General features: G+C 48.9%; 1 protein-coding gene and 1 pseudogene across 1 annotated transcript; one reads left to right on the top strand and one right to left on the bottom strand.

Annotated features, from left to right (window-relative positions):
- Nucleotides 1-1,739: 1,739 nt before the first annotated feature.
- Nucleotides 1,740-20,811, top strand: F10 (coagulation factor X). Its single transcript, XM_032918850.1, has 8 exons — nucleotides 1,740-1,912; nucleotides 3,482-3,642; nucleotides 10,128-10,152; nucleotides 11,093-11,206; nucleotides 12,879-13,010; nucleotides 15,231-15,466; nucleotides 17,409-17,529; nucleotides 20,204-20,811. The coding sequence occupies exons 1-8, from the start codon at nucleotides 1,807-1,809 to the stop codon at nucleotides 20,791-20,793; spliced, it is 1,485 nt and encodes a 494-aa protein (XP_032774741.1). The 5' UTR covers nucleotides 1,740-1,806; the 3' UTR covers nucleotides 20,794-20,811.
- LOC116914521 lies at nucleotides 19,124-19,538 on the bottom strand (annotated as a pseudogene).
- Nucleotides 20,812-25,770: the final 4,959 nt, after the last annotated feature.

The raw sequence follows: 25,770 nt of genomic DNA, 5'->3' as shown, positions 1-25,770 counted from the left end.
GTGTGCGTGTGTGTGTGCCCACGCTACGTACATCATTCGTACTATTGTTTCCTTTCGTCTAGTGCGAGCACCCTGTCTTTGTTTCCATTAAATGAGAAACACGGTCGGCATGTGTCATGTCATCCTTCTGGGTTGCCTAAGGGAGTATTTCTGAAGTAAAGTGTGCACTCCAGCCCCATAGGGACTGGCTGGCCTCAGCACGCCTTGGGGACACCTGCTGTTACCCTGGGTTGACCTTGAGTCCCTGCGTGGAGCCCTCTGATGTCAAGTCAGATGCACATCTGCAGGGCTGCTCTTCCAGGGAAGGGAAGGGGAAGGTGGCCTGGGAGTAAAAGGAAGACACTGAAAGGGTTTGATTGAGTGCTTGCCCAGCCTCAGTTTCCCCAGTTATCAGTAGGTATGCAGGCATCCATCTCACAGAGCAAGCTGTCCTGAGATGCCACCAAGTTCCCTTCAGAGGCTTTACTGAGGCTGTAGCTCCCTGAAGACTCACATGCTCAGTGTGGGCCCCAGAGAAGGGAGGCGACAAAGGGAAGACCCCCTCATGCCAGCTTTACTGTTTGCCCCCAGTCCCAGACCACGGGTCTGCTGTGAATACCTCACAGCCTCAGTGTAGGCCCAGTGACCTCGACACAGGTATCACCAGGCAGGGCAGTGTTCAGAGCATCACACACCTTTTCCAAGTTCCTTCATGGTCTGTCCCAGCCTGGTAAATGACAGTGACTTCCCTCCTGGTAAGACGCCAGCATTAGCCTCAACGTCTGACGTCACGGGTGTGTTTGTTCATCAGAGACCCGCAGCATGCCAAGGTCCTCCCAGCACTGGTAAGGGGGGGAGGGAGCCAAATGCCATTACCGTGCTCCCTGGCTATGTGCATGCAGCCACAGTTATGAGTCATTGCCTAACTAAACACCGTGACCAGCACGGGCTGCAGCCAGGACAGTTGAGTGTGTGGAGCCCATTTCCGCTCACTAGTGAGCAGGCACAGTGTGCATGGGCCGCAGACTCAAAAACAGCTCTGCCAGATGAAGCTTCGAAGGAGCTCATTTGCCCTTCTCTGACCTCCTCTTTCGGGACCTAGGGAAAATGGCTGCTCCTTTGTGGAACCGACCCAGGGTATGAGACAAGGGCTTTACAGAAGTGCTGTTGGCGATCAAACACCAAAACTCCATTTACGCGTTCTCCACCCTCCAGGCCTGCAGGAAGGCTGGAAGTGACAGGCCCCCAAGCCTGATGTGTGCCATGTGTCCCTGTGGACTTCCCTGGATGTCATGTATCAGAGAAGTGAACTTGTGTCAAGATGTGGACAGTTCAGGGCTCCTGTCCCTCAATAGCCCAGCCTGTTTCCATGACTACAATATACAGCCATCTTCCAGGAGACACACAAGTCTCACACATGCACTTGTGCCCAGAGTCAGTGGGGACCGGTCAGGGGACTGAGGGCTTGGATACAAATCCCACATCGGACCTGACACCCAGGCTTTGCCTCATGTTGGTCTCAGTTTCTATTCCTGAAAACAAGTTGGGGGAACTGACCCCTCTGCCAGATGGGTGAGAACCAGCAGGCTGAGATGAGTGTTAGGAAACCAGGAAATCCCCAGCCAGTGTTGTTGTTGCTGCTCTCAGCAGGAAGCAGGCCCTGCCAGGCAGTTTTGCATACAGATAGCCTCCCCAGGAAAGGCTGGGACTGGTCACCACAGTCCCCAGTCCCCTGACCTCATCGCTGGCCCAGGGCTCCAATCAGAAGGCTGAGATAAGCAGACTGACCATGGCCACCTGGGGCCTAGGGTGAGTGAACCTTGCCCCATGCCTGTCACAGCAGCTGCTGTCCTTGACCACATCATGGAGAGCCCGGTGCGACTCAGCCTTCTCTATGTTGTCCTGGCCAGCCTCCTGCTCCCTGGGAGAAGTAGTAAGTGTTCCAGCCCTTCACATTAATGAGCGGCCCAGGAGGAGGGGGTGAAGGTGGGGGGTTGTGGGGGTGGGGGGAGAAATGCTTGGTTAGCTGGCCAGCCACAGGCTGACTTCTAACAGTAGAGTTAGAACCAGCTGAGATAACTCGTGCAAAGCACATGGAGCTTGGAAGGAAAGAACCCGAAGAAAGGAGAGGAAGGGAATGGAGACAATGTGAGAGAGAGACAGCAATGAAGGAGACAGGGGAGCACAGAGAAAGTGACAAGGAGACAAAGCCACCACAGACATGGAAGCCAGGCCCCCAAGCTTGGGAAACTCAGCCGGGCCAGAGACTACAGCAAGGCAAAGCAGTACAGACAGACAATGAGCAAACCCCAGGCCTGCTCCCCCAAAGGGGGCCTTATTTCAGCTAACCCAGAGCAGGCTCTGCTCACGTAAAGCTGGCCTCACTCCAGTACAAGGAGAAGCCTCAGCAACACGAGGCGCCTCCCATCCACTCGGGCCTTAATGAGGAAAACATCGCTGGGAAACCTGCTACCACTCGATCGCTGGGTCGATGCCAGCAAGCCACTGACAAGGTCATCCCGAGACAGCCACAGGTTTGAGGGCAGCAACATGTAGGAACCGGACAATCAAAGGCCACCAGTAACAAAACACACAGTCAACAGTGAGTAGCAGGACACTTTGTGTCAGGGCAGTTGGAGGCCTTGCTGAGTCCCACGGACCGTGTTCATGGCGGCCTTACTATGCTTTTAGCTCTGGGATGCCAGTCTTGATTTTACTCAAATCAGAACCTATGGCTGCCAGTGGCAGGGTGGGTCTGTGTGACTGTCTAGGGGGTGAGCTAGTGTCCCAGGAAAGCCATTCATGGAGACTGAGATTAGTCAAAAGAGCCTGACCCGGAGGCCAGACCAGCCACCTGCATTCACTGGGCAGGGACTTTAAGCACCTGTACTTTCCAGGTCTAGGGGCAGCCATAGGCAGACAAGCCAAATGTGTTTGTAGGACCACATCCCTGCTGAGGTGAAAGTCGAAGACCAGGAGATACATGACATTAGAGAGCTGCTGGCACTGTGACCAGAAACAGGACAAGGCAGGGGTATGGGGGTGTGAAGGTGGTCAGGATGCTGGCCCTCCTGAAGCGTCGTCATACAATGGAGTTACCTGTGTGCAACTGGGCAGGCACACCAGTCACTCTTGCATCCCCTGGCATGGACAACTTGAGGGGTCATGATTTCTGAGGGCTTAGTCTGTCATGGCAGGGAGGGTGTGCATGATAGGGCAAAGCAGCTCCCACTGTGGCAACCAGGAAACAGAGGAAAGGGAGACTTCCCTTTCTCCTCGAGCTCCTAGGCCATGTGGTGATGCCGCCCACACTCAGGGTGCACGTTTTCCCCTCACTTAGTTCTCTCTGGAAACACCCTCACGAATACCCCTAGACGTGTCTCAGTCTCCCAGGCTGACAGTGGAGGTTAATCATCATGCCACGGAAGGACATTCCAGACAGGGCAGAAGGCCTGTGTGGAGGCGCTGGCTGAGAGGGCCTTTCACCTTCCTTGTCTTCTAGTGTTTATTAACCGGGAACGAGCCAACAACGTCCTGGAGAGGATTCGGAGAGCAAACTCATTTTTTGAGGAGATAAGGAAAGGAAATCTGGAAAGGGAGTGTATGGAAGAAATTTGTTCTTTGGAAGAGGTCCGTGAAATCTTCAAGGACAATGAGAAGACGGTGAGTCAGGCCAGGTCCATGTTAGGGTGCCGGGGCTAGGCCATCCCACTTTCCTTATTAGCTGAGGCTGGACCGCCCCAGCTTCTGGGATGCTAGAGTTCCAGGCTGGCCCAGAGTAGTCAGCCTATGAAGGGGTAGTCAGGGAAAGCAACCAAGGGGAGAGATGAGCAGGCATAGCGTCCTCGCCGTTGCCTGTGGGACATTCATTTTTATCCCTTTCACGTCTCTCCAGCTCTCTCTCTCTTCCTGAGTAGGGAAACTGAGGGGAAGTGACCCTCATCACACAAGGGTAATGAGAACTCGTGAGTGTGACCAAGTTAACCTGTGGGAGATGAATGCACACTGTTGCCTTCACCCTCCCACTCCCATGGGTAAAGAGCTGTGGCTAAGAAGTATGTGGAGCATGCAGACACATGACAGGAGGCCCACAGCACTGCCATCACCAATCCTGCAGCAGCAGGAGTGAGCCTGCTCCCCCTGCCCCCAAGAAGAGGACCTTCAGGTGCCTGGTGGAAATTTGAGCCTGAATAAACAAGAATGAGCTAAGGAGAAGAGAGTCCTCTTCCCCCAAAAAAAAACGAGGCCAAGGGAGAGCTTAGGGAGGAACCTGCAGTTGTTGGACTCAAGTGGAAGCTGCAAGGTCCACCGGCACCACCGAAGGCCACAGGGTCAGGCCTGCACCACTTCACGGTCATGCCACTGGCTCTACTTCGGAACTCAGTCACCTGCAGCCTGATGTGTGACCAAGATCACAAAGGCGGGGTTAGGCCAGTGTGACCCCTGAGGGATGGAGTCAGAGCGGTTGCTTTCGGAGAGCTGTCATTAAACATCTGAGGGGACAGTGAAAGTCATAAAGTGCTTTAGCTCTCGCTATCACAGGGTTCTGTTGGTCTGTGACCTTTTCATTCCGTGAGCTTATGCAGGACAATACAACAGCAGCCAGAGGGAGCATGCTCTCCTCAGGGCAGACAGGAAGCAAAGGGGGGAGACAGGAAAGCGCTGGAGCCAAGATTCCAAGGACAGCCCCCACCAGGTCAGCTATCCCCCCCCCAGATATGCTCCACCTAAAGTTTGCAGAACCTCCCAAAATGCCACCTCCCGAGGACCAAGGACATGAGCTTCAGAAGGGCAGTTCATATTCAAACCGTGAGAGGCCAAGTTACAAGGCGAAGCTGGCTCTAGGCACCGTTAAAGGACTCATTTATGCTCCTCAAACAAGAAAGGGCCTTAGGAGGCTTTCTGAGTTCAGGACTCTGGAAACATGGGGAGGATTAGTGCCGTCTTCTACGGAGCCACACGGGCACCTCTGGGCTCTCAAAGCCCTATGTCCTCACTTTACCTTCAAGGATGTTCAAGTGCATTGTCATTGAAACCATTTGGACTTAAGTGATCTCCTCAGGGAGGAATTCGCCGTGCACCCTAAAAATCAGCCCCTGGCTCTCCAGAAACACCCCCGCCTTGCATCACCTGACACAAAAAAACAGATGTGAACTCAAGACATGAGGATTGTTCTGGAACTTTACTGTAGCTAATGACATTGACTAGAGAATATGAGTGCCAGTTCCGGGATTCGTCCATTTATCCCAGTCGGGGAAAATTGGCATGGTAGAAAAGGTTGAAGAAGTCGGGGCAATGAAGCTGACAGAAACCAACCCGTTAGGGACTGGAGAGACACGTAATATTCCTTATACCATCTATGCGATGTAAGCTTTTAAAGCCCTCCACCTCATCCCACATCAAGGCTCCTCAGCAAGCTTGTCAGAGAAGTCGCGCTGGGCTTCACTTGCAAACAAGGAGTCTTCTAGTCAGTGGACCACTCACTCTAAGGACGCTCTAGTGGAGTACTTAGATCTTTGGTCATGAAGGTCGTAGCAGTGCTTAAACTGAGGTGACACAGCCTCTTGAGAATCAAGCCAAGGCCATTGATTGTGGTAAGGCCATGCCACACGAGACAAGAGGAGGAAAGAAATGTACCAGTTGAGCATCCCAGAAAGCACACCCCTCCCTGCAAGTCAGTTTAGAGAGAAATCCATACTCAGGTCACATGACCAGGTTCCACCTCACTTTAGCAGATCATGGTATTCGAGAGAGTTCCTATGTTGCTGTCCACTGGGCCGCCACAGTTCATTTCAGCCACCAAAAAAACAGAAAAAGAAATCAGGAATTCTTTTTATTCCTCATCGTGGTGGTGCATGCCTTTCACCCCAGCATCCAGGAGGCAGAGGCAGGTGGACCAATGTGATTTTGAGGGCCTGGTCTGTATAACTAGCTCTAAGCCAGTCAAGGATACATAGTAAAAGCCTATCTCAGAAAGAAAGAAGAAAGGGAGGGAGGGAAGGAGGAAGGGAGGGAGGGAGGGAGGGAAGGAAGGGGGGAAGGAAGGAAGGAAGGGGAAGGAAAGAAGGGAAGGAAGGAAAAATTCCTTTAATTCTTTGCTACCAAAACGATGGTTTATATCTAATGGGAGAATCCATAGTTGCAGGAACTATTTTTAATTTATGTATCTGGTAAAGTACCCACACACACAAATATATATGAATACAAAACTGTTAAGGAATTGCCTTTTTAAGTAAGTGTAAATCACCTCAATCCCTTTGTCTTGCTATAACAAAATACTCTAGGCTAGTCAATTTACAAACAGCATGAAGGTTCTACTACTCACAGAAGGTGAGAAGTCCAAGGACGAGATGACTGCAGTTTCAGTGTCTGCTTCCAGAAAGCTCCGTGTGGCCAAGTCCTCATTTGGAAGACAGAGAAAGGCACAAGGACGAATGTGTGAAAGCTTCACAAGGCTTCAGTCACCAAGGTGGCAGAGCTCTCACGACCCAATCACCACATAAAAGCCTTAACCCTTAGTTGATGCCATCTAGGGCTGCAGGGCCGGCTGGTTTTCTCTGCCAGTTAAAGAATGAAAACCCAGGGAAGAAGCATTATTGCAAGGGAGCTGGGGGAATCCCCCTGCAAAGCCATCCTATGAAATCTGGGGGATCAGGGCCCACTTAGTCCTGTTAATAATATATTAGAGTCTAAAAGGACAACCCAAGGGCAGGCAAGTTTTAGGAACAGAAGCCATGCCACTTGAGACAAGGTGGCACGCAGCAGCCTCACAGCAGGTTGGGGAGCTTTAAAAGAACCAGGAAGTATAGTGCATTGTTTGGGGAGTATAAAAGTCTAGTGAGACTCTAGCCAGCATCCAAAAGAAGAAAGATAGTTATGCCTTCATCATGTCAAGACTTAGAAAGTTGGGCAGATACCGCTGACCCTCATGGTAGTTCCTAGGGAATGTGCAAGAGGGCGAGAATTATGGGAAGGAAAATGTGTTGTCCTCAGGTGAACTCGTCTTCCTAGGTGTGGTTCCTAAACCAGGTCTCTGACCTACCACATAGAATTAAGTGTATGTCTTCAGCAGGAGATAGAGTCTTTATAGATACTAACACTGAGTCTTAGTCTGTGGATGGAGGGCAGTACACGGAGGAGACATTCAAACAACTTGTGCATTTATATCCTAAAAAGACACACCTCACACCAAACAAACCCTAACACAAACTGAATCAGAGATATAACATCAAAACAAGAAAAACAAAAACATTTAATAAAAACATAGGACACGGAATTAGTCAGCGTTCTTAAGCATGACACCAAAATAATTCAAAAGAGAAAAATTGACTGGACTTTGTCAAATTTCTCTGGGAAAGAACAAAACAGTTAAGAAGTGAATATGCAAGCTACTCACCAAGAAAGTGTTTGCAATTCACATGCCCAATAAGGGCTCCAGAAACTATATAGAGCTCACAGCCCAAGAGAAGTGAACAGCTAGGAAAATTCAATGGACAAAAGACTCAAACAGCCACATCACCAAAGACAGACTATGGTGACAAGCCCCCCAAGAAGATATTCCACACCACTAGCTATCTCAGGCATTGGAGATAAAGGCACAGTGAGCTCCGCTATGCTGACAGTAGGTATCAGTATACCTGTGGCCAGTGGCTGGCTACAGGAGGTGGCGGGGGGACTTCAGAGACACCAGGAAGTCCAAGTTTATGCACTTTGAAATGGTATGAATTTCTCAGAAAGCCATATAAAGTGACACACTGCTGCAGGGCACTTAAATGAGAAAGACAAAAACTAATTGTCAAATCAAAACTGTCTTGCATAAGGTACAACTCCAATTGTAACTATCCCAAGCTGAAAACAGCATGAGCATCACCCACTGTTGGGTGAAGGTAAGGACACTGCAGGCCAACAACAGGAAGATCAAAATGGAGTACACAGTTACCTAGACGTGTTCTGGAGGCATGGTGTTTAAGAAAGAGAATTTCTTTTCTTAAAAGATTTACTTTTATTATATTTATATGAGTATACTGTAGCTGTCTTCAGACACACCAGAAGAGGGCATCGGATCTCATTACAGATGGTTGTGAGCCACCATGTGGTTGCTGTGAATTGAACTCAGGACCTCTGGAAGAGCAGTCAGCGTTCTTAACCACTGAGCCATCTCTCCAGCCCATGGAAGAGAATTTCACAAGCTTGTTTCACGTCTGATTTTATTTATCAGACATTCTTTAAAAGCTATTGCTTTATTGAAGATCAGCCAGTTTTGGTGGGTACTAGCACTTAGCAGGTTCAGGGTTGGGCAGGGAGCTGTGACTGAAAGGTTGGATGAAGATGGGGCTGTGGGTTTCCATTGTGTGGGTGGTCACAGAACTTTCTACATGTTCAGAGAATTGCACACCGAAAATGGGTTTTACTGTGTTGACATGTAAATTAGGAGAAACTATTTGACTTTTCTTTTTGAGACAAGTACTCATGTAGCCCAGGTTGGCCTCCAACTCACTATGAAGCTGAGGAAAAACCTTGAACTTCAGTCCTCCTGCCTCAACTCCGAAGTGCTAGGATCACAGTCCTGTGTGGTCATACCTATCTCTGTGTAACTTTGGGAAATATATTCTGCACCAAGAAGATTTCTGTAGATCTCTGTCTTTTTCTCACTCACCCCCTGAGACTGAATCAAGGGCCTCCCACAAACTAAGCAAGAACTCTACTCCAGGCTGTTTCTCCTAGTCTACACTGAGATATTTTAATAACAGCATATTCATTGCCGTGTCACCACAACAGTCCTATAAACAGAATGGCCTAAAGTAACAAGGATTTGTTCACTTGATGCTACAAAATCAGGACCTGGCCAGGCTGGGACCTTTTGAAGACCTCTGCTGTCCCCTGTGACCCCTTCCTCCGCTGTCACCTCCCAGGTCTTTTCTTTACTTTGACATGGATGTTACCATTGGTTAAGGACATGATAATTCTGGATGACCTCACCTGGGTCTTCACCCTAATTCACATCCACTAAGTTCCACTTCTAGTTAAGATCATACTCTGGGGTCCCAGTTAGATCTGAATGTAACCGTCTGTGCAGCTGTGCAGCCATGTGACTGTCTGTCAGCTGTGTGTAGTGTGACTGTCTATGCAGCTGTGTGACTGTGCAGCTGTGTGTGGCGTGACCATCTGTGCAGCTGTGCAGCCATGTGACTGTGCAACTATGTGTGGTGTGACTATCTGTGCAGCTATTTGTGGTGTGACTGCCTGTGCAGCTGTGCATAGTGGGACCATCTGTTAGGGTAGTGTAGACCTTGACCTGTTTAAAGCTAATTAGCAATTCACACTTTTCCTATTCGGGTAATGATGCTTGGCAACTGGTGCTCTTGTTCTTAATTTTGAGCACAGGGATCCTTTAACTGAACACCACACTCCAGTGGTGAACAATGAATGGATCCATTTCATCCAGTCTATTTCTCTTTTTGTATTGGTTATTTTATTTACATTTCAAATGTTAGCCCCTTTCCTGGTTTCCCCTCCACAAATTCCCTCTCCTCTCCCTTTCCCCGTGCTTCTCTGAAGGTGCTCCCCCACCCATCCCCCCATCCCCCATCCCCACCCTGGCATTTCCCTACACTGGGGCATCAAGTCTTCACAGGACCAAGGGATTCTCCTCCCATTGATGCCAGACAATGCCATCCTTTGCTAGGTATGCAGCTGGAGCCATGGGTCCCTCCATGTGTACTCTTTGGTTGGTGGTTTAGTCCCTGGAAGCTCTGGGATGCAGATGCTTGCAGCCAACCATCAGACTGAGAACAGGGACCCCAATGGAGGAGTTAGGGGAAGGACTGAAGGGCCTGAAGCGGTTTGCAACCCCATAGGAAGAACAACAATATTACCCAACCAAACCCCCCACTCCCAGAGTTCCCAAGGACTAAACCATTCGGCCTACTTCTTGTTAGTTACCTTGAAATGTTTCAATATTCAGCAAGAGCCCTGTGCTAAAGCAGATGGGAGATAGGAAATTTCCCTCTGAGGAATGAAACACACTGGCAGCTCCCTTTCAGATGGAGAAGTTCTGGAACATTCCTCAGGGCAGGTTACTGGTAATGGTTACTGTTAGTGGGAAATGTCTGTTTTCTCTAATGTGCTTTAAATTTTTTTTCTTTTAGACAGAATTCTGGAACAAATATAAAGGTGAGATGTCCCCTGTCTTACTCTTACGTGGGAGAGGCTCCTTAACGTATTTAAATCAGTAATAAGGACTGGCTTTTGAAAACATTTTGAATTACGTTCCTGTTCAAATCTTACTTATCTACACTTTCCCCCTATGGGTTTCCATAATACTATAAATAATTATTTTATAGTAACTTTATATCGAGTCCAGTTTTATTATTTACTCAAATGCACATCTTCTTAAATGTGATCTTGTCCTGTTGCACCAAACCCCCAGCCTCAAGTCACCCTCAGAGCACAGCCTCTGGAGTAATTGGGACTGTGGATTTTGTTCCACCATGTCTGGCACAGATACAAATTTATGTCAGTTCTCCCTCATCTAAGGATACCATCTTCCATGATATTTTTAATAAGTCTAGCAAGTTAGATCAAATGGTGGAGATCTGAAGCCTGGACTCTGTAAATAGCAGTCGCCCTGACGACTGCTCAAAGCACCAGAGATGGTCCTGATCATGACTACTTGGAAGCTATTTCAAACTGGCGATCAGATCTATCCCTGGGTAAGTGACTACAGGAGAGGTGGAGCCTGTGCTAGGGCACGATCATCTTTGGATTTTCATTCCATGCCCAGAGGCCTTGGGAAGAAGGTTCTCTATGTTTTCTGATCAGCACACACCAGAAACAAGGGTCACACTGGCCTCTTGTCCTTCTCCTTTCCAGAGAAGGCAAAGCACCTCCCCCTGGCCACAAATGCACTGCAATACATTGCAGCAGAAATCAGGGGCCCAGACAATGGTGTGGAGACAGGGGTATCACACATGCATAGCCACCCGAGTGGGAACTAAACACAATCTAGATATGACGAATTCTTCTCTAGTGGATGTAGGGGCGGGGCCCACACACTGTCAGTGGTGTCTGCCATGAGGCCTTCAACCTCAGTTTCTAAATCCTCTCATTGCAGATGGTGACCAGTGTGAGAGTAGTCCTTGCCAGAACCAAGGCGAGTGTCGAGACGGCCTTGGGAGTTACACATGCACCTGCACGGAGGGATTCGAAGGCAAAAACTGTGAACTCTGTAAGTCCTTCTGCTTGAAAGACCTTCAGATCCTAGAGTAGGGAAGAGGGAAGATACTGGATTGCCTGACAGGCAATTTAAGGCATCTCTGACAACTGAACCACCGAAGCTGCCCCCTAGCTACTCAGTGGGGGTGCTGTGTAAGACACAGTGCTCTGTGGACCAGAGCTGTTGAAGGGCACCACCAGGCAGGTGACAGTCACAGAGGGTGGACTGTTCACTCTGATCTGGTCAAATGGTCTCAGGCCATTGGTCACCACAAACATCAATGAGGAATGTTCTAGATTGCCCAGTTTTAGATAAGCAGCACACTTAACCGATTCTACAGGGAGACTCACCGAGCTGTTTTTACCGTGGTGATTGGATTATTTTAATGAAGTTTAGGTTACTATCAGACCAGTTTTCCCTTACAGAGAAGAACGGCATTTCTTTTACGTCTTTATTTATTGCTTTTTTGAGACGGGGTCTCACTTGCTGGGGCTGGCCTAGAACTTACTGTATAACCCACTCTAGATTTGAACTCCTACCTCAGGCTCCCAACTACCGAATAACAGATGTATGTCACCACGTCCAGCGTTAAGTGACTTCCCTTATAGAATGAGATCTTTATGTGGGCACCCTCAGAATTTGCCCCAGTGAAGCTGCTGGTTTTGAACCCCAGACATCTGCACACCACAGAACCCCAGACATCTGCACAAAACAGACCAACAGGTCAAGTGAGGTGCACAAGCGGGGAGCTACGATTCCATTAAGGTAGATTTTATTCCATAGTTGTTTTTTGACCCAAGCCCACACACGAGCTGTACTGCAGACTGCTGCAGACATGGTTATTAGTGTGAGTTGACTCAGCCTACACTGGAAGGAGACGGGTGCCTCTGCTCCAAGATGCTGTGGGTGGAGGTGGACTCAGTCAGCCTTGAGATACAATGGTCAGGTCAGACATTACCAAGAGGGCACTGTGCCACAATTTCATGTACCCCGATGCCTTCACTTCCATGACTTAATATCACAGATACAAAGCAGAGGGACTCAAATGACACCCACCCCCACCTCCACTTCCATATGCTCTCGACCTGGTTCCTGGCTTCCAGTCACATGCTCCCATAGAGGACTATTCCGGGTCTCACAGGAACCCAGATCTAAAAACACAACATGCCCATGGCAGCGGCCAGGTCAGGGCCCACATACTGTTGGTTTTTATTAGGTGATTGAAGAAAGAGTTGCAGCTAGGATGCAACCCTCCCCCCACGCCAAGGGCAGCACCCTACAGGAGGAGGTGCACAGCCCTTGACATAGAACACGTGCTTGCCATCCCTCACGAAGCTTTTCAAAGTGTGGAGAGCCCTGTGGGGATGCCGAGTGTTCCTCCCATGGCCTGAATGGATGCCAAGTGTTTTCTGAAGGCCTGTGAGGATGTCAGGTGATCCTTCTAGAACCTGTGCATAGGTCAAACGTCCCTCCCATGGTACGGGGAGGCAGCAGCGGGGAGAAAGGCTTGCGAGGGGCTGGCTTCTCACTTGGCTGGCTGTCCCGTTACCGTGTGAGTATCCCTTGGAACACTGCTCCTTTGCACACCCCAGCCTGGGCGTGGCTGAGGTGAGGCAGATGTAGCTGGCAAGTCTGAGTGTATCACGTGCCCATGAGAACGTCTCATCTGTCCTCTGCTTGGCAGTTGTTCGGAAACTCTGCAGCCTAGACAATGGAGACTGCGACCAGTTCTGCCGTGAGGAGCAGAACTCAGTGGTGTGCTCCTGTGCCAAGGGTTACTTCCTGGGTAATGACGGCAAGTCCTGCCTCTCCACAGGTAGGGGTCATCTGTCCACGGAGACAGTGTGCCGCTGATGGGTAGGGGACAGGGGGGTCACAGGGACAGCGTTCCACTGCTGTGGGCAGTGTTGCACATGTCCTGGTGGGACCTGAAGCTGACAATGTCAGGAGATGGAGAACGAGAGCTGGGGCTCTGGATCTACAGTTCAAGCATGGAAGCTTTAGGTTTGAGAGAAGGTCTAGGGACAATCAGCTGCTGAGCCTCAGGACCTCACCTGAAGTGATTGGCACTGTTGCCTTGTTCCTGCAAAGGTGACTGAGAGGAGGGGGCCCCAGGTAACACTGCACACCCCAGCCTGGGCGTGGCTGAGATGAGGCAGCCCACAGCTCTGATGAGCTCTACCCACAGCTCTGACAATGACTTCTGTGCAGGGTATCCATGCTCCTCTGGCCTAAGGGCCTGGAAGCCACAGTTGTCACAATATCCCAGGGTGGAAATAAAGCAAGACCCTCCTGGGTCAAGAAGGAGGCATGGCCAGGAAGGGCATCTAGCAATCGTGCCATTTTTCCAGCTCCATGTTGATTGGGTTCATTTATTACCTGGTGAGAGCTGGATGTGCCAAGTCTGAAGGGCACAGAGCCACTAACTAACAAGGCTCTTAGGGAGCAGGGAGTGCCAGATGGGTTGAGAAACATGAAGGGCCATGGCAATGAATCCCTTGTAAGATCTAGAGAAGGTTCATCTGAGCAACACAGACATGATGAGCTGGGGGAAAAGCCAGCCTGTTGGTTCACAGATGGTCCCTAATTCCCACCATAGCAGCCCCCAGGAGTGCAATGTCTCAAGCCCACATAGCTTGCAGACAACCAAACACAGAGGAGATGAGATGGGACTCTACATGCCGACCCATTTGTCCTTCTTACCCTCTCATCTGCTGTTCATTGAAGATAATTTACCTCAGGAACTAAGTGATCAGAAAAGAGTGGCTCTGGATACACCCTTCAAGGATGAATCCAATAGTGTAACAAGAAATCTCTCAGCAACCAAAAGACAGGAAGTTTTGTGTTTTGTTTTGTTTTACTGACATTTTTAAACCTTAAAGTAGTTAAGAAAATTTTAACTGGAGCTATTTCTTGATATGTGTACAGATTATTTTAACTCCAGGGATCACAAACTATTTTAACTCACAAATCAATTCAAAATAATATCAGTTTAATATCTGAAAACATAAAAAAAACTAAGGTGTGTTCAGTAGTAGAGAGCTTACTAGCATACTTAAAAGGTCGTAACTACGTATTTCAGCCCAGAGATAATAGACTCCGGGTGATTGGCACCATGTCTCTAGGCAAGAGTCCCCAATTCCTTCTCACTGGCTAAGGTCACAATCACAACTCTTGGGAACCCAAGCAAAAGCCACATTGTAACCACTTGACCTCAAACCATCACTAGCAACAGAATAGCCATTGTGCCCTGTCTCTGCTACATGGCCCTTTTCTTGCTGTTGATTTCTGCTCCTTTTCCTGCAAAACATAAAGGCTTTTAAGTTTTTTAACTCTGATTCATATTTTTGTCTTTCACTGTAAACTTAGTTAAAAACAGCCAGCAACAACCATGCCACAGCCTGAATGCTGGGCAATCGAGAAATTTCTTCTGCCAATGTAATTTGCCTATCATCTTTAAAATATGGATTCTACAGTTTCAGGGCATGGATAAAATGTGAACAAGGTCTTTATAGTCAATTGCCTCCAATCTGATTCCCAACAGAGCTTCTGATCCCTTCTAAAAGTTCATGACCATATATTTGCTACCCACAAGTCGATCAGCATTTTGGTCTTCTGAGATCCCACTGGAACCACCCATTGAGCTCTGCCATCTCCAGCTCACATCTCTAAATGCTTTCAAATTCTTCCTACAAACTAGTCCCAAACCTTTTGAACCACATGACCAAGTAACCAAAGTAGCAACCCCACTCTTGGTACCAAATATTTATATTAGTCAGAATTTCAGCACTGCAACAAAATATCTAACCAAGTTTAAAGGATGAAGGGTTTGTTTTCACATTTATTTATTTATTTATTTATTTATTTATTTTTGTTTAGCTATTTATTTATTTATTTATTTATTTATTTTAGCTATGTTTTACTAATCTCTCACTTGACTCTTAGTAGGCTTAACCATCTAACCCCAGCCAGGAAGCCTCACAAGGCCTATGCAGCTTCTGGCTTTGCTGAGGCCTCTGTGGTCCTATTCTTTCAGCTCCCTTCCCCTGTGGAAAAACCAATAAAGGACGCGCGAAGAGGTCTGTGGCCCTAAATACCAGCAACAGTGAACCTGACCCTGAAGACCTCATGCCTGATGCAGATATTCTATATCCTACTGAGAGTCCTTCTGAACTGCTCAATCTCAACAAGACAGAGCCTGAGGCAAACAGTGGTGACCTTATTCGGATTGTGGGTGGCCAAGAATGCAAGAGAGGAGAATGTCCCTGGCAGGTAACTTGCCTAAGCTAGTCTTGGCTGCAAGTAAAAGGAACCCTTTCAGCATCAGCAAAGGCTGATGGGACAACCCTCTTCTGGTCAGCCACTCAGACCTGCAAGGGTCCTTCTCAGTGGCCTTCTCATTCCATTTCTAGTTTGAGAAAAATTTTAAACAAAAACATCTAAATGCTAACAGGTAAAATATGTTAAAGAAAGATACATCTAGTTACATTCAAAGTGTCTCTTTTTAAAATTTTTTTCTTTTATCGGATTTTTTAAATTTACATTTTGAATGTTATCCCCTCTCCCAGTTTCCCCTCCAGAAACCTGCTATCCCATCCCCACTGCTTCTATGAGGGTGCTCCCTCACCTACCTACCCACTCCCTCCTATCTCCCCTCCCTGACATTCCCCTACACTGGGGCATAGAGCATTGACAGGACCAAGGGCCTTTCCTCCCACTGATGCCCGACAAAGCCATCCTCTGCTACATATGTGGATGGAGTCATAGGTCCATCCCTATGTTCTCATGGGATGGTGATTTAGTTCCTGGGAGCTCTAGAGAGTCCGGTTGGTTGGTATTTTTCTTCTTATGGGGTGGCATCCCCTTCAGCTCCTTCAGTCCTTTCTCTAACTCCTCCTTTGGGGACCCCATTCTCAGTTCAGTGGTTGGCTGCAAGCATCCACCTCTGTATTCAAAAGGCTCTAGCAGAGCCTCTCAGGAGACAGCTGTAACAGGCTCCTGTCAGCGTGCACCTCTTGGCATCCCCAACACTGAAGGAAAGGCTATCCAGAGACTGCCCCACCTGGAGCATCCACCCCAAAATGTTATTTATTTTTAAACTACTCTAGTTATTGATGTGATCCAGGGCTGCTAAACTTAGGAAAGACAGCCCAAGCCCCTCCGTGAGGCCGGGCTCACTTCCTAAGGTAAATATGTCCTGAACACTGTAGGAAAATGCTCAGCTACTGTTTCTCATCCCAGCTTGACTTCCGATCCCGTGCTCTGAATCTCCTCTATCACCTCAGCTGGCACTTGAGACTTGCACGGTCCAAAACCTAAATGCCTCTCCTAGAAGCAAAAAACAAACAAACAAACCTAGAGCAGCGGTTTCTCAACCTGTGGGCCACAAGCCCTTTGTGGGTCGAGTATCAGACGCCCTGCATATCAGTTGTTTACCGTATGATCCATGAAGGTAGCAAAGTTATAAAGTAGTAACAAAATAACTTTATGGTTGGGGGTGGGGAGGGTCACGGTAACATGAGGAACTGTATTAAAGGCATCAGGAAGTTGAGAACCACTGGTCTAGAGCCACCAGCAACACCCCCGTGATCATCTAAACACCCTCCACCTGCACGGTGCAGGGCAGGTGCTGTTAGCCAGAGGCAAGAGTTCCAACCTCGTGCAGCACTTTTCAGACACACGTACTGAGAACTCCCTGAGCTGGACCCAGAGTGGCTGCTATGTGTGGGCTATGAGATCTCTTATCTTCAGGGAGGCTGGGGAATATTCACTAGAGCCCCTGATGGAGTCTGGGTGAGAGAAACCTGCTCCTTAGGGAAAAGCTTGTGTGCTGTTGGGTCCTCTCCCTTGTCACTGGCTTGTCACTGACTCCCTTGTCACTCGAGCAAGGTTTGAGTTTATATAATTACCAAAGGCAGATGGGGACTGGGAAGATGGCTCAGTGGTTAATATATATATATACATATATATATGTATATATATACATATATATATTAATGCCATATATATATATATATATATATGCCTTTTCCCGAGGACCAGAGCTCAGTTCCTGGCTTCTAATTAGGCAGCTCACAGCAGTGGTTAGAGAAACAAGCATAAGACTCCTAGAAACGGCTATTTGAGAGTCTTCGGAGAGCCCAAATGGCCTAGTCAGCTTGGCATGGACTCAGCAGGCCATAGGTGGTTTGCAAACATTCTGTTCTGGTCACAGGCTCTGCTCTTTAGCGACGAAGCGACTGATGGGTTCTGTGGGGGCACCATCTTGAATGAGTTCTACATCCTCACTGCCGCCCACTGTCTCCATCAAGCCAAGCGATTCAAGGTGAGGGTAGGTAAGTGACATTCCAACCCTGGGGTGGCCTCAAGCCCTAGAAACACTGTTGCTCTCCCCAGGATCTCTAGACACATAGGATCTGTAAGCGTCACTCGCCCAAATGCAGAAGTCCTGCTTGGAGACCAAGAGTTCATCTCATGGGAAGAGAGTCCGGAACCTCAGAGGGGAGGGACAGAGAGGAGCTGCAGAGGATAGGCATCTAATGGACTTCCCCAGACCAGGCCATTCCCCAAGAGACTTTTCTCTTCAGAGTCTCTAGTGTATCTTCCAGGACACTCCTCTTAGTGTCCATTTCTCAGAAGCCTTCCCAACCATCCTCTCCCATCAACACTCTCGGGCCTCTTACCTTCACTGAGTCATTTAGTGCACCTCCATGTTTCCCCAAGACCCAGGAGCTGTCCAGTAACAATCCAGCACAAGCCTCAAATGCAGTTTGAAAACGACCGACGTTTCTCTGCTACAAATGTAACAAGTACAGATTGTTCCGGGTGTCTCAGCATCTCTCCTTTCAGGCTGTGAACCCAAGGCCTTGACTTTCCATGCATAGAGCGAGAAATAAAACTTCTGCTGTGGATGAGATGTTAGCACATTCTCCTTCCTCTGTCAGCAGCCCTGTTCCTTCAGTTCACCTCAACTCAGACCCGGTGGGTCCCAGTGCACCGGCACCCACGAGGACAGATGCACCATCCAGATCTGGCATAGGAGATCCTTGGCCCTGAGCAAATCCACAGACCCAGCTTCCAGGAAATACTCAGGGACCATTTGCCAAAGCATATGGAACTGGAAAGGACTGGAGTCCTCAGCCTGAACACAGAAGCTGCCTTGGTGTTGGCAGTATTCACCCCTCTGGCACAGGACTTCCGTTCAGTTCCTGGAACCCATGTGTATGGTGGCTCACGACTGTCTGTGGCTCAGGTTCAAGGGCATCCGATGCCCTTTTCTGGCCTCACAGGTGCATACATACATACGCAGGCAAACGCTCGGACACATAAAAAAATAAACCATTTTAAAAAGATCTCTAAAAATATGAGGAGAAGGTGAACTGGAAGAAAGACGGGGCGTCTTTTAAATACCTTTATTTTCATTTTTCAAGATGAGTTACAGAGAACTGGCTGCTCTTGAATTTACAAATACTTCTGACTCATACTTCTGACTGCTAGGAATACAAGCATACCCTCCTTGGCCTGGGTCTGGTTTCCTATCAGGAAAAAAAAAACCTTATTTGTGGAGAATGGTTTATTCAGCTTACACTTCTACATCAGGGGTCACCATCAAAGGAAGTCAGGACAGGAACCCAAGCAGGGCAGGAACCTGGAGGCTGGAGTTGATGCAAAGGCCATGGAGAGGTGCTGCTTACTGACTTGCAAAACATGGCTTAGTCAGGTCACTTTGTTATAGAAACCAGGACCACCAGCCCAAGGATGGTGCCATTCATAATGGACTGGCTTCTCCCTCACCAATCACTAATTAAGAAAATGTCTGCAGGCTTGCCTACAGCCCGGTCTTTTTCTTTTTTTATATTTTATTTTTCTTGGATATTTTTATGTATTTTTTAATGAATGAGGCAATTTATTAACTCAGCATCCTTTGTTCTAATGCTTCTTGTTGGTAGCTGCCCCCTGTCCGGCGATCCTGTCCAGATCTCTTTGTCCCTGAGGTGTTAGCTTGTGGCCCCCATCTTGGTCCTTTTCCACCATTTTCAGCCCCTCCAGGGCTTGGAGGACCCGGCGGGCCACACTCTTAGAGCCTCTGCTGAAGTGGCTGGGCCTGACACTGTTTCTCTGCAGTCCTCCGTAGATCTTGGTCATGGCCTGCACCACCACGGAGGTACAGGTGCCGTGCTGTGGAAGCAGCTCGTGTGTAGAACCAGTTCTCCTCATATGGGGCAAGCTCTTTATGTTTGGCCAACTTGACTGTGTCCACCCATTTGGGGACTTTCAGCTTCCCAGACTTTTTGAGGCTCACGAACTCCTGCTGGTTAACGTCTTTTACAGTAACTCCAGGCATCGAGTGGCCTCCCGCTGCCAGCCAGATAGTTTATGTATTTACATTTCAAATGTTATCCCCTTTCCTCCCTCTCCCTCCCCCTGCTTCTATGACGATGCTTCCACTCCCACCCACCCACTCCAACCTCAATGCCCTGGCATTCCCCTACACTGGGGAAACGAGCCTTCACAGGACCAAGGGCTTTTCCTCCTATTGATGGTGGACAATGCTATCCTCTGCTACATGTGTGACCGGAGTCATGGGTCCCTCCATGGGTACTCAATGGTTGGTGTTTTACAACCCAATCTCATTTTCTCTATTGAGGTCCTCTCCTCTCAGATGACTAGATTGTGACAAGGTGACATAAAGCCAAACAGCACATTGCCTGCCTTCCTTCCTTCCTTCCTTCCTTCCTTCCTTCCTTCCTTCCTTTTCCTTCCTCTCCTTTCCTCCTTTCTTCCATCCCTCTCTCCCTTCCTTCCTTGTTTTCTTGTTGAGACAGGCTCTGGTTTCTGACGTGTGGATGGCCTGGACTTACCATAGATGATGCTGGCCTCAGACTCACAGATTCACCTGCCTCTACTTCCTCTGAGGTGGAACTAAAGTGTGCTTCTTTGAATGTATTGGTTACACAAACACGTGGCCCTCTGGGAATGCAGCCATCTTTTCTCTTTCTCTGGCCCCAGGAGACCTGAACACCGAAGAGGAAGACGGCGGCGAGATGGTGCACGAGGTGGATATGATCATCAAGCACAACAAGTTTCAGAGGGACACCTACGACTTCGACATTGCCATGCTGAGGCTGAAGACCCCCATCAGGTTCCGCGAGAACGTGGCCCCTGCCTGCTTGCCTCAGAAAGACTGGGCCGAGGCCACACTGATGACACAAAAGACAGGCATCGTGAGCGGGTTTGGACGCACGCACGAGAAGGGCCGCCAGTCCAAAGTCCTGAAGATGATGGAGGTGCCCTACGTGGACCGCAACACCTGCAGGCTCTCCACCAGCTTCAGCATTACGCAGAATATGTTCTGCGCAGGCTACGACGCCAAGCAAGAGGACGCCTGCCAGGGGGACAGCGGTGGCCCTCACGTCACACGATTCAAAGACACCTACTTTGTGACCGGCATCGTCAGCTGGGGAGAGGGGTGTGCGAGGAAAGGGAAATACGGCATCTACACGAAGGTCACGGCCTTCCTCAAGTGGATTGACAGGTCCATGAAAGCCAGGGTGGGGCCCACCTCTGAGACCCCAAGGTTAACCCGTCCACCCTATTAAAGCAGTCCTTCTCCAGAACTGCTGGGTCACGTCTGGTGTTGTTTAATGTCGCCACCCAAGCCAGAATGTCCTTGGGGCGGCTGCCCACCAGCGCCAGGGAGCTCTTTTCCTCGGCCTTTCTTCCCTTGACTTCGTGCGTAAGAAATGGGCAGCAGTTGAGCAAAGGTCTCTCTTCCTGAACCAGACTGGAAGACACTCAGTGTGTCGCTGGCTCTAGGGGTTTAGGTGTCTGCTCACACTTGGATGGCGCCATCTCTGCCCGTAATTGCAGCATACGATTCTGATTTTGAGTGGTCAAATGGACCCTCTCAACTGACTGTGCTTAACTGCCTTGATACACACACACATGCACACACACGCACACACACACACACACGGACTTCAGCCCCTCACCAGGTGTTTTAGATTGAGAGGCCCAGACTCTGATACCCCATATCCCGGCCAGAGAGCCCTCACTCTCCTCTGGGAACTCAGCAACATGAAATTGCTGGTTCCATGACATCCACTGAAAGTAAAGGATCCTGGGAAGAAAGGCTAAGGTCTTTGTCTAAATAAAGGGACCCTTTAAGTCAAGGCAAGCACAATCCTATGCTGCGTTGGCTTTAATCGTGTACAGGTGCTTCCCACACCACGCTGTCTGCCAAGTGTGCATAGACGTGCGGAGCTGAACGTTGAGTACACACGCTCGCTATCTCCTTGGGCTGGGCTGGTATGTGGAAAGAGCACACAAGAGTTTTCCGAGACGGGCTCCCTGGTGAGTGTGTACAGAATTCCCCTGAGCTAAACTGGGTGATGTCGAGTGTGCAAGGCCCTTCTTCCTGAGCTCATTGTCAGCTCGCCAGTTGCTAATAGAGGCCCCACCCCACCAACATGTGGGTCTTAGTCCTGGCTTTGATTAGGAGAGCCCACCGGGGTCTTTGCAAAACCTAAGTCATGGTCTTAACCTAGGCATTCAATTCTAAGTCTCTAGAGTGAGCCTAACCCAGAGGTTTCTGGAACTCTTCCAGACACTATCATGCCATCAAAGCGGGTGTCCGTCGAGTGGCCTGACGTGGCTGGACAGGGTTCAGAGCCTGTCTGTCTCCTCTAGTCTTCAATTGCTTCCAAGCCCCAAGTTAAATGTTTGTGGAAACCAAGCCTACACTCAGTAAATAGAGTAACTTTTTATTCCAAACGTACCTATAGCTTGGCTTTACGTAACTTTCCTAAGCAAAGGTTAAAGGTTCCAGTACAAAACTTCCCCCAAATCAAGAGCTGGGCAGAGTCCTTTGTAAACAGGTTTTGCAACCTTTGGAAAAGTCAACAAAAACAACACTTGGTTTCCTAGAACCATAGTGGCCGAGAGCGGGTCTGGGGTCTGAGAGCAGAGCTGACCTCAGTGGCTGCAGCTGGGACGGTGACGTGAATACCGGAGGAGAGTGCCTTCTCTGTAGCACAGTCCAGTGGCCCTGCCTGCAGGTCAGCAGTGGGCGACCACAGTTTCACCTGCCTCCAGGGATGGACTTTGTGGCTGCCCTTCAGAACAAGAACTCCCAGGCTCCAACAGCCCCAGGACAAGGCCAGCATCCACACAGGTCTCTGAATCAACAGAAAGCCAAGCAGGATATTCTGTGTGGGTGTGGGGTCAGTCCACGGGGACATTAACATATGAGTTTTCAGGCTGGAGAGATGGCTGGGCTGCGAAGAGCACGGACTGTTCTGCCAAAGGACCTGGGGTTCCCGGCACCAGGCAGCACACAAATGCCTGTAACTCCAGTCCCAGGGAATCCAACTCCTTACTCAGACACACATGCAGGAAAAACACTAATTCTAATTCACCTAAAATACAAAATAAATACATTATTTTAAAAGACCATGTTTAAAAAAGTCAGTTTACTCAGGAACACTTTTAGTGTATACACATTTTACCACAATAAACATTAAGGGAAAAAAATCACCAATAATTTCAAAAGAAGCAGGGAATTCATCATCCAGATACTGAGTGTCAGGGCTAGATTAATCCTGGATTTAGTGAGGCATCTCCCCCTTGTGGCTCTGACAGTTGGGACCCAGAATCTCTGTGGTGCTGGCAATGTGGGTACAGGTTCTGGGGTGCTGGCAATGTGGGTACAGGTTCTGGGGTGCTGGCAATGTGGGTACAGGTTCTGGGTTGCTGGCAATGTGGGCACAGGCTCTAGGGTACTGGTGTTGGGGACCAGGTTCCCCCCAGGGTGCTGGCAATTGGGGACCTTGGGGACTCAGACTTCCCGGGGTGCTGGCAATTGGGGACTCAGGCTCCCTGGGTATGCTAACAATGAGATTCCAGATTGCCGGGGCAGATGGTGGTGGTTTCTAAACTGATACAGAAAAGAGCAGAGTCTTCACTTAGCTCTGCTCCTAAGAATACTTTCCATTCCAGAAATAAGACCTAGTGTAGTGGTAGGGAAGGGTCGAACCCTAAAACACAGACAGGAGCCAGTCTGATACAACTCACAGCAGGGTCTTCTATTCTATGGGTGACCCCAGAGCACCGCTGTCACGCAGGATGGTTTTAGTGGGGGGCGGGAAGCCCCAAATATCTATTGGGGCAAGGCTTTACGGTAAGGAGCAAGGCGGGGTTGAGTGTGCAGGCATCTAATTGGGGAGTTCCTGTGGCCTTTAACATAATTGGCTGGTGCTGGGAGTCCTATCATAAACTTAATTTCTACTCCCCTCTGTCTCGGTGGTCGTTAGGCAGAGGGTGGGCTTTGTTGGGGGAATAACCTGGAGACACTGGTCTTGTTGGGGATTAGCCTACAGACCGGAGCTAGGCTCTGGTTTTATTGGGAGTCAACTTGGAAATGGATGCTAGGTACCAGCCTGTTAGTTTGCCTGAGTTCAAACTTAGGTCAGGTTCTCTAAAATGGAGTCTGAACCTAAAATAAATAAATAAATAAATAAATAAATAAATAAATAAATAAATAAAAATGGCCTCTCACTGGCAAATGGCAGAGGGAGAAAAGACTTTGCCCCGGAGGGAGGGTGGCTTCCACAGAGGCCATGCCCCTCTTGGTGCTAAGGAACCTGAGCCCCAGATGTCTTCCGTGGTTTTATATCCTGGATAGTTTGGGGAAGCTGATTCTAGGGTGGACCTGCTGTCTATCATAAAGAGATATGCCTAAAGAGTGGGTGAGCCAGGAGGTCAAACATAGCAGGCCTGAGCATCTCTCCTCAGCTCTGAGACGTAGGGCAACAGCTCTGGGAATTTGCTCCCCATGCCTGGGCCTCGATTTCATCCAAAGAATTTATTTAAAGTGGTCCTAGGTGGCAGAGGAAGACAGAGGACAAAATCCTTCGGTGGGGGAGGGGGGGAATGTGACCAGGTGACATTAGCACAGAACTGTCAGAAATAGCTCAGGCCAGAGACGCCCGCCGAGTCTGAGCGTTTAGGGCCGGTGATGGTTCTTCTTGGGTCAAAGACTCTATCTGGAATAAACTGAGAACTAAGTGGCTGGGCACACCTGTGGGGACTTTTCCCTTGGTTGGGTCTTTTCCAAGTGGGAAGACCCACTTTTAATCCAGGCCACGTGTTCTGCCAGCAGCCTATGTAAAGGACGCAGGAGACGGAAGCTTGCTCACTTTGCTGTTTAGCCTCACTCTGGCTGGCAAGCCAGTCCCTCGGCTGGAATGTCTCCCTCTTCAGGAGCCTGGTGTACATCGAACAGCAGCTGAGACATCCAGCCCTGGACACTGAACGGCGTTTGGATCCTGGTCCTGGACCGAAGACAGCCATTATCAGACCAGAAGGGCCTGTCTGTAAGCTACTCTGATAAATTCTACATATACAATAAGATTAAAAGGAACATTTTTTTTAAAAAGCCAAAGAAAAAGCACAAGAAACATACACAGATGGGGAGGCACACACAGAGGCACCATAAAAACACAAAATCTGAGGCCATAATGTATAATCAAAAGGCCCGTGAGGTAAGAAAGAAATGCCCAGATGGAGCATCATGTGACCAAAAAAAAACCCCAAAAGTCAACAAACAAACAAACCCTCCAAAAATACCATTGAGTTGGTTTTTTTCTTTCTTTTTCCTTTTTTTCCGGAGCTGGGGACCGAACCCAGGGCCTTGCGCTTGCTAGGCAAGCGCTCTACCACTGAGCTAAATCCCCAACCCTTCATTGAGTTGGTTTTGTGTTGGCCATCTGCTGGGTGTAGGACCTGTCTTTAAGTGTGGTTTGTACACCTAGTGGGACTCCGTTGGGGAAAACTCACTTTTCCTTTGAGAGCAACTGCCAACGAGAGATAACTTCTGGGTTCCTGGTGGTGCTTGTGTCTACCTCCCCTCCCAGTGCTGGAAGCCATCTAGCTTAGACCTGCATGCTGCCACGTCTCTGAGTTCACACGTGAGTCTGTCCCACTGTATCGAGAAGGCCCAGTTTCTTTGTTGTCTTGTGTCCCCTCGGGCTCTTACCGATTCCCCACCTCTTCTTCCTCAGAGCTCCCTGAGTGCTGACCGGAAGGATTTGGATCCCTATTCTCAAGCTGCTGTTCTTGGTTTTAACAGTTGTTAACGGTGTGTAAATGTCCACGTGGGATGGATCCCCACAGACAAATCTCTCCAGCCTTTTCCTAGGAGGCAGCGCAGAGACCTCCAGACTGCCTGAATGTCACCCTGCTTGATCCTAGAAAATTAATTTCCAGCTTAGGTCACTCACTATAGATACAGTTGAATTTGTTTCTCATCCAACTTTTAGAAAACAACTCCACAGTGTTTGTGTTGAAGATAGGCTGCTGCCCTCTCCGTCTCCTTCCCTCTCTACCTTAATAAATAATCGTGTTTATTTATTATTTATTAAAGGTGTCATTCGAGTTTTGCCCCTGCGAGTGTCCTACAGTCAACCAAAGATACAGGCACCAGCTGCACTGGTAGAAGGACCCATTTGCTCACGATACTTTCATGTACCCCTACTCCCGTGTCCCTGGGAGTGTGGCTCCAGTCACGCCTCCTGGTT

Source organism: Rattus rattus, chromosome 13 (genome assembly GCF_011064425.1).
Source record: "Rattus rattus isolate New Zealand chromosome 13, Rrattus_CSIRO_v1, whole genome shotgun sequence".
NCBI classification, from domain to species: domain Eukaryota; kingdom Metazoa; phylum Chordata; class Mammalia; order Rodentia; family Muridae; genus Rattus; species Rattus rattus.
Note: the sequence above shows the minus strand (reverse complement) of the source record. Positions and strands in the feature narration are given on the sequence as shown.

Coding starts and splice junctions, on each gene's coding strand:
- F10 (XM_032918850.1), top strand. CDS start 1,807: ATGCCTGTCACAGCAGCTGCTGTCCTTGACCACATCATGGAGAGCCCG. Junction 13,011..15,230: donor CAAGTCCTGCCTCTCCACAG/GTAGGGGTCATC, acceptor CTATTCTTTCAG/CTCCCTTCCCCTGTGGAAAA. Junction 17,530..20,203: donor GCGATTCAAGGTGAGGGTAG/GTAAGTGACATT, acceptor CTCTGGCCCCAG/GAGACCTGAACACCGAAGAG.